The sequence below is a fragment of the Notothenia coriiceps genome, unplaced genomic scaffold, assembly GCF_000735185.1.
Source record: "Notothenia coriiceps isolate Sejong01 unplaced genomic scaffold, NC01 NC01_scaffold00037246, whole genome shotgun sequence".
In the NCBI taxonomy this organism is placed as follows: Eukaryota; Metazoa; Chordata; class Actinopteri; order Perciformes; family Nototheniidae; genus Notothenia; species Notothenia coriiceps.
In genome coordinates, this window is record NW_011369947.1 from 5,717,617 (window position 1) to 5,726,745 (window position 9,129).

At 40.1% G+C, this 9,129-nt stretch overlaps 1 protein-coding gene across 1 annotated transcript in view; it reads left to right on the forward strand.

Moving 5' to 3' along the window:
- LOC104966325 (maltase-glucoamylase, intestinal-like) overlaps positions 1–9,129 on the forward strand; it is a 53,638-nt gene that overhangs the window by 28,494 nt on the left and 16,015 nt on the right. The window contains exons 4-7 of the mRNA XM_010795513.1: positions 1,405–1,461; positions 5,559–5,683; positions 7,287–7,375; positions 7,633–7,682. Coding sequence (XP_010793815.1) covers positions 1,405–1,461; positions 5,559–5,683; positions 7,287–7,375; positions 7,633–7,682 — 321 coding nt within the window. The remainder of the gene's footprint in view (positions 1–1,404; positions 1,462–5,558; positions 5,684–7,286; positions 7,376–7,632; positions 7,683–9,129) is intronic.

Sequence of the window (9,129 nt, forward strand, 5' to 3'; positions counted from 1 at the left end):
CCCCTCTCCCCCCTCCCACTCTCTCTTTGCCTCTCTCATCCACCTCTGCTACCATCTGATCATCCTGCCAGTCTGAATCTTTAGCTCACCTGATCAAATCTTACCTTATGGCTAACTGAGCTTCAGCACTCCTAACGAGGATGCAGGCCTCATGCCCTGTCCCTCTCCATCACAGTTAGCAACCATGCTAAGTCCTGCAGTCCCTCCCCATTAGTCAGTGCGGTGAGTGATAGGCGCCTCGAGCAAATCAGACACCAGAAAACGAGGTAGAGGGGGAGCATCCATTTCCCCGGGCTGTCATCCCGCAGGCTGTGCAGCAGTTGTGACAGGTGATCTACCTTAAACTGCCACTGTGGACCCCAAAGAGGTCATTAAGTCATTGGATTTGGTTAGCAGGCCATTACAGCAATATGTCTCTGTCATATTTCACTCTTTTTAGAGTTTCAGGCTTAATTTTAGAGTATCTTGCATTAAAAGATTTGCTCTTCTTTGCCTAATGTGGTGCTTTTTCCTGTGCTGGTTTGTGAAACAGTCAACCGTTTTCCTTTGGACATCACAGTCAAAGTCAAAGTCAACTTTATTGTCAATCTTTCTGTTTGTGTGTACAGACAGAGAGATCGAAATGCCTTGCAGTACACTTATTTTTTGCTGACAATGTTATCAAAGCAACTTACAATAAGTACAAACTCAAAAAAGCAAGAATCGCGTAGGTACATTAGCTTATCGTGCTACGAGGCGGGGCTTAAGTGCTTTACGCTTAAGCCCCGCCTCAGATCCGTCAGGCGTTTTTTTCTTTTTTTGGAATGACCTCTAGTCCTCTCTTCTTTCACCATGCGTGTCTCTTTCTGTCTGCGGCCCTGTCAGAAAGAGCAGGCAAGTGACAACGCTATCAAAGGCTTGGCGCTCTTCTATTGATTGCTCCTGTCTGTCCACCACCTTAAGCTATCAAAGGCTGTCACCTATCAGTCGTCGCTTCATGCTGTCTTTCCCATCATCTGTTGCATCATCGCACTGTAGACTGAAATGTCACCGCAATTTGTGGAAACTTTATATCAGATGGAGAGAGGGTGGGCAGTTTTGAAATAGCTCTCCCTGATGGAAACATTTGATCTTTCATACTTATTTAATATTACATTGCAGTGATTTATGGTGGCAAGAAAAATCCTTGATTCCTTTGTGGTGCTTTTCTACTCCTGTTTAGCCCTGTAAGATTAAAGTGTCAGGATTGGTGCGGTGAGCATGTTTCTGGCTGCAAAAACAAATCAAACACAGGCAGGCTTTCACACAGAACACAAAGCCGATGTCTAATCCAAAAATCTGAGCTTTATAATGCAGTATTTATAGGACACAACAAGCATGATATGCGCCATATAACGTTTTTTTTTGTGTTCTTCATCTCTGCAGGGTAAGGACAGGGTGTGGGCATATATCCCAGATGCTGTGTGGTATAACTATGAGACGGTAAGAATACATTCTTCTCATTCTACAATACTTTCTACTAAAGCCCATCCCTTTCCACTGCTGATGAGAAATCAGTAATGTATATAACAGCAAACATGGTAGACACTCTTCCTTGTGAAATGATTGCTTAAAGATGTTCCCTTGAGAAACTTTGCTTTAAAAAAAAAAAAATTATATTGAGTGAAATGCAGATAACAAGGATTTATTTGTGTGGTTTTTGTAAGTGCTATAATAGATTTTTCGGTACCACTTTACAATAAGACTACCCTTATAAAGGATTCATAAAGGGTTTATAATTAGGTTATGAATTTGGTTGTAAACACTTTATTAATCATTAAGAACCATTTATAAACCAGATCTAACGTAGTTTTCATACATCAACACAGGCTCACTATTTGGCAAGATGACTAAGCCTTATATTGGCTACTTAGCGAGAATCAACTCAGTGAGCAACAGATACCAAGGATGCTGGCTGATGAAGAAGACGAAGTAAGCTAGGTAGCCAATATAAGGCTTAGCAGTCCAGATACATGTGGGCTCACTATTTGGCAAGCAACCGGTCACAGTCGCTCTGTTTATCTCATGTCTTATAAAAGCTTATTAATGATTTATAAAGTGTTCACAACCTGATTAATAAATGAATGACAAACTATTCGTAAACCCTTTATAAGGGTAGTTATTGCGGCGGTAATCTTAAACAAAGTGCCGCGAGGGACTAAACAAGAGAAAAAACACTGTGGACGCGCAAAAACTCAGTCTTTCCAACACAGTATGCGTTTGACCTTTTATTTGCAAAGCAAAAATGCAATATTCCATATCCATATGCGTGCGTGCGTGCGTGCGTGCGGTCAACACAAATTGTCCTTCTCTAGCTCACCCCCCATCTATTACCAAGTGCGCAGGTAAAAGCAACCGGATATAAGCACAAACGTCACCACACAAATCCAATGACACGCCCACCACCTATAGTGACTCAAAAAACATGTATCGTAACAAACACAGAAATGGCTTCATATGTGGCTCCTACAGTAGTCTTATTGTAAAGTGGTACCGATTTTTCTTTAAAAAAATGTTTAACTAAGAAGGTACTTCTGATAAAATGCAGATATCATTGATTTTCCATTTACTTTTCTTTGTTACGATGATCATAAATAGATGATACAAATATGAAAATGAGCATAAAATGGCCGCTTAACATAGATAGCAGATTGGGTGGTTCAAATCTACATTGAAAAAAAACCATTAAAAGTATAATCATGTCTCTGTTGCTAGACATTCTAAACCTTAGGATGTTGTACATATTAACCTGATTATTTATAAATATGTAGCGCTCGACATAATGAAGCAAAATGGCTTTAATGATAATGTTACAGCAGTGGAATTAACACATACACGTAGAACATGTGTCACGTCAGAGTCTTCACCTCAAGTTCTTTGTTTGAGACAGAGACTGGAGCGATAAGACAGAGCACGAGAGGCAGGACAAAGATAGACTGAAAGAGGGGACAGGGGGGAGAGGAGGGAGACTATCTCCATGACAGAGAGATAAAAGAGGTGTTGAGCTCCTTTGGGACCTTATTTGGGCGTCACAGTGGCAAAGTAAAGCGCCCGTTGATCAGATGAGCGATTAGATTGGCTGTCTTGCCGCCGGCCCCTTGTCCTGGTTGGTCCCCTGTGATTATCTGGGTAGGAGGATGGAAGAGTTCGGGGGGAGTATTGATGTAGTGAAAATGACCGTGAAAAACACGTTACAGAGGAAAGAAAAAAGGGACGAATGAGCTAAAACACAGTCAGGATGGTAAGAGAAATAAGTTAAAGGGGCCATTTAGTATATACGTAGGTTTGTGTGTATTTAAAGGGGACCTATCATTCAAAATGCACTTTTGTACGTCTTTTCTACATGAATATGTGTCCCCGGTGTTCCAGGGAACTCACCAAGTGTCAGAAAACACAACCCTCTCTATTTCCCTCCATACCCAAATCTCTTAAAAAGGGGCTGCAACGGATCTGATACAGACTGATCCAGATTTGAACACTTCTATGACATCACAGAAGTGGCGCTACGGCTATTGGGCCAACTCCACCAATCAGGAGGAGACAGCCACGGACATTTGCCGTTGGAAAGCGCTGGAGAAGCTGTAGTACATATGCCAGGCCTGTAGATGGTGCTGTTCTCACAGAATCAGCCCATGATGCAAAGACAGTGTTAAATTGAGAGAAATGAGGAATGGCTAAAATGCATGATCTGTTTGGTATTTTGAAAAATAAAAAGTATAAATATGCCTTATATAGGTATGGTCCTACACTATATTATTCAAATATAGCATGATAAGTCCACTTTAAATGGTCTGCAAAGGTTGGGAAAGCTGCAGTGGGAAGATGGGATGATTGGCCATCAGGAATAAGAAATAAGAGGAGAAGACAAGGCAAGAGAAGACCTCCTTAAAGCAGACAATGAGGGGGTGATAAGATCTGAAATTGCTTGTGGACGCTCCACTAGCTCCAGCCCACACGCTCGCCCATACTCTACTGTACTGCTTAAAGTGGCACACACATTCTCCAACGCACAATCCTCTGTGGGAATGGAGGAAAGATGGGATAGAAAAAAGAAAAAGAATTAGAGCACCACAAGAGAGAATAACACGACGTGGAGAAAGAAGTAGGTGGAGAATGAGAGGAGAGTTTTAAATTGTTTAAGGCCCGACTGAGGATTCAGTCCCCGAGGGGATCAGAAATTAACTTCGCTCTATCTGGGCCCTCAAAGAAACGAGAGAGGGACGGGAAGGGAAAGAGAAATGTGTCTCCTCGTCACAAATAGATGCTTCTTAGAAGAATCTAAAGTATAATAATTATGTTGTTATAATGCAAAAAGTTACACATTTTAAAGTCACTCAGTCATCGCATTATATTAACTTTTCTTGCACACATTTTTTTTAAATGTTGATTGATACTCTTGTCCAAAGTGTTTCTAACAGCGATAAGATAAATACATAGGAGTAATAACAGTGTACTATGGGTATACTATTGGTGTAAAATGTTAGTTATATGGTTAAGAATTTGTGTATGGGTCCAACAAAGGTTTAATATTGGTGAGGTTTGGGTTTAATATGGTGTAACATCGGTAAAACATAGCTGTAGTATGGACATGGGTGTAATATGGGTTCAAAAGTATATCAAATGTATACCCTAAAAAAAATATCACACTTTGTAAAACTAAAATCATGAAATGAACATTGCAATTTTAGCCCATATACGTACATTGGAAAATAGCTATGTGCTTGCCCATTTAAGGGATAACGGAAGTGAATCAAATGTTACTTTTGAAGCAGGTTTTAACATTAAAACTCTTTATAATCTACTAATCGAAAATATAGCAGAGGAAGTATATCATTTTCGGTTTAAAGTAGCCGATAAAGTGATGTCGGAGTAATCAAAAATCTGCCTAGCTTCAAACCACCGGGGGAAATTAGAAAAGAAGGTTATAAACAGGTCCTTCAAAGCATTTTTTAAATTATTTTGTTTTGTAAGCTTACACCATACAACTTATGAAGCCACTGACGCAATCAGGTCCAAGTACCTAAAGTATTTCTAAGAGTGGAATTTATAGCTGCAAAGGCCAACAGTCATCATCAATCTCTTTTTGTTTCCTTTGTGGTTGCAACTCAAGAGTTAGCATTGTGAGTTCAATGTGTTGTGTTTGATTGAAAATCAAATCTGGACCCAAATATTTCTCAGCAGGGTTCCATATCCAGACAAATCCTGCACTAAACAAAAAGGTATTGATGCACAAATTATTACTTTTGCTACAAGGTTACGGAAAATAAAAAACAAATAGCCAATCGTTTTGAGCAGTGCTAACCACAGGATGCCGTGATGCTGCAGATAGCAAAATGCTAGCAGAGGAAGGAAAGGAGAATGCTATCGGATAGCCTAAGGGCACAAATGGGATCTTATTTTGGTGGATGAAACTAGACTTATAACGGGTCCGTTTTCACCAAATAAATATACAAAAAATATCCCTAAAATGGGCAATTTTGCCCATACGGAAACACAAATAGGAATTTAGGTGTGTTAATAGAATGTGTTGTACCAATCAGATGGAACGACTGACAGACCGCAGAAATCACGTTGATATGTACCTACCAGCTGACAAGCTTGGTTTACACATCAGAGGGGGGGCAATCCTCCCAACACAGAGACCTGATGTCACCACCACATACAGGTACACACACACACACACACACACACACACACACACACACACACACACACACACACACACACACACACACACACACACACATACACACACATTTATCACCTTAAATGTTGTGTACATATTTTAATTTTTTTTGGGGAGTATTACGGGAAATAAGATAATAACCTCTACACATTAACACCACTTAGTGATTTTTTAAGCCAAATGCTTGTGCCAGAAGTAAAAAGCTAACGCTATAAACATGCTCACGGTCACATGGCTTCCTGTCACCACCGCTTAGCTAAAGGCGGCTAACTTAACTAATGCTTGACAACACTGTATCTATCTTTCTATCTATCTTTAGCGTGATGACGTTTAGAAGTCTTTTAAAGTCACTTGATAGCAACCGCCATTTTTAACACATACAGAAGCCTCTGATATTTTTAAGCTAAAGTTCAAGCGACAGAAGGCATAAGAAAACGTTAGGCTATAAACAAACATCATCACGTTCACATGGCTGCGCATCACCATTGCTAAGCTAAAGGCGGCTAACGTTTGGCGTAATGATGTTTAGTAGTTGATTTAGTCACCGCTGTTTTTAAGACACATAGAAGCTTCGGACAGTCACCAGTGGGAATGTACTGATGATTTTTCTGTCTTAACCCTTAGATGCACAAGTGGGTCTTTTTTGACCCGGTGAGGTAGTTTTCTTAGATTTTCTTTGTAATTAAATTTTTTTATCATTTCATATTCCAGCAAAAAACATATTTTGGATATCATGCAAAAATGACCCGCATGCATTTTCTATGGAATATTTTTTTTTTTTTCAAAATCAAAGCTCTCAAGTCTCACGCATTTGGCGTGAGACACACGCATTTCACTCCAATCACACGCTCACACACCACACCTTGTATTTTTCACACAGAGATTTTAGCACCCCCCCCGTTGACATTCGCGATACAGAGGGCTTCATACTCCACTAGCACCCCCCCCCGTTGCCCTTCGCGGTACAGAGGGCTTGATGGGAACTTTGAGGGGAGCCAGAAGTCGGAGTACCAAACACCGCTGCCAAAATCTCACTCTGAACTCTGTTCAAAACTTGAGAGCCCTGCAAAATGTAAAAAAAGTTATAAAAAAATGTAATATAAAATATTTGTAGTGTAAACCAAAATATAATACTAAATATTATACAAGTGATTTTTCTTAACAAAAATGGCATAAAAACACATATTCTAATACGGGTCTATTTTGACCCACTTATGGAAGAGTATAGGGTCCAGTCACTCGTGCATCTAAGGGTTAAAACAAAAGCTTGTGTAACCAAATAACTTATTTTCACATTGAATCATCAATAAACAGAGACTTCAAAAAGGGGGAAAATGCTGACTAATTTACGGGTTTAAGCACCCATCACTGCAACCACTTTCTTACATGTGATTTATGTTAATATTATCATGCTCACACTCACAGAAGCACATACACAGATCAATCACCACATTCCCATTCATAATAATCATAATGCACGTTATATTTGAATAATGGGCACAGATGTTTAGATTTATTGAGTTGTAATGACATGCGGGGATGGTGTTTTTACTTAACCTTGTGTTTATGCGTACGTCTCAAGTCGGCGTCATCCCATGGGATTGATTGTCGCTCTCGATGACAACAACCAGGCGGCTGGGGAGCTATTCTGGGACGATGGAGACTCCAGAGGTATTTGTGTGCAAATGTGCTGGTGTGTTTATGTGAGAAAGGATCAACCACATCTTGTTATTACCACTCATTACAGGCACTTTTTTTTTTTATGCGCATCGAATTGAAGCTCTTATCTTGTTAAGTACAAAGCATCACATGAGTCAATGTGAATGTTCAAACACAGTCAGCTCACACACATTAACTGAAGTGAAGGTCAGTTTGTGAACAGCTTTGACACACATTAACATCTGTTTCTCGTTTTCTTCTTTTTACAGACACAGTTAAAACAGGCAACCACCTCCACTACGAGTTCTCCGTTATGGCTGTAAGTTTCCCTCGCATAGATTAAGCAAGACAACGGATATGTATTTGGTTAAGCCAGACAACAGGCTTTGGGATAAGATAGGGGCTTTCCTGGACTCAAACCATCTCGGCTGCCAACAATAAATATAATAATATGTATTAAGCAATACATATAAATAAAGAGAAATGAGCTATGAAGAAACAGAAAAATAACGGTAATAATAATGAAAGAAGTGAAATTAAATGGGAAATGGATGAATAGGTGAATTAATCATAAAAGGAAGAGATGTGTGCATATATATGTATTTATTTATTTGACTATTTATGTATTTATTTACCAATTAAACAATGAAGTATACCTATATTATGAAGCAAGTCATGTATAAATACAACGCCATATGTATACATCAAATGTAACTGACACTGTAATCCCCCTACCCCCCACCATTCATTTTATGTCCTGTCCTACTTGTGATGTGTGTGAGCCATGTCCTTGCCCGTGTGTTTTTGTCTTTTGAAATTTTTAATAAAATATAAAATGTTAAAAAAGTAAGACAACGTTGTCTTACTTTTTTAACATTTTATATTTTATTAAAAATTTCAAAAGACAAAAACACACGGGCAAGGACATGGCTCACACACATCACAAGTAGGACAGGACNCACAGTTAGAGTCCGTACTACAAAAAGAGACCAAGAACAACATCAACCAAGCACCGAGAAGAAAATAGTCAGAGAAGTCGGAAGTCGACATACGAACAAAAACGACGCGATCGAACACATACTGCATTATAAAAGAATACCGGATCGCACGAACACGAACATCGTCACGGAACAGATGTCGTAAACGAGGGACCCCCTCAAGACCGGCATTGACAGTCATATCTGTGAACATTGAAGGGTTCTCCTCTGCAAAATAAACCATCTTAGCCGATCTATGCAGCAAGCAACACTGTGACGTCCTCTGCTTGCAAGAGACGCACAGAGGGAGTGGAAAACAATCGCGTACCCACCGTACGGCAGTGAACTGATCGGCTGGCATTGAGCGACCTCACCGGGCCAGAACGGCAGTGCTAGATATTTGTAAAACAGGCTCAGCTATAAGAAGATAGATATGTCAGATGGCCATAATATTGCAAGTCCTACCTGTTGAGGCTAAGGTTGAGGTCTAAGCAGTGTTTAGTAACACTGTCTACAAACCACCTACCTGTGAACTGTTGTATTCTTTCCCAGGGCCAATCCCCAAAATACACGGCAGAACCACAGATCGTTATTGTGACTTCAACAGCCACAGTATCCACGTGGGGCAACCCTCTGAAATGAACAGATGGATGAAGCAGCTCAGAGACTGGTGGAATAGACTAACAACCTGAAGTCTGATCCATGACGCCCAAGCTACCACACTCGTGTTTTCACGTGCTCCGCTGGAAACGTGGCCTACAACGCCAGATCTCACCATGGTCACAAGTA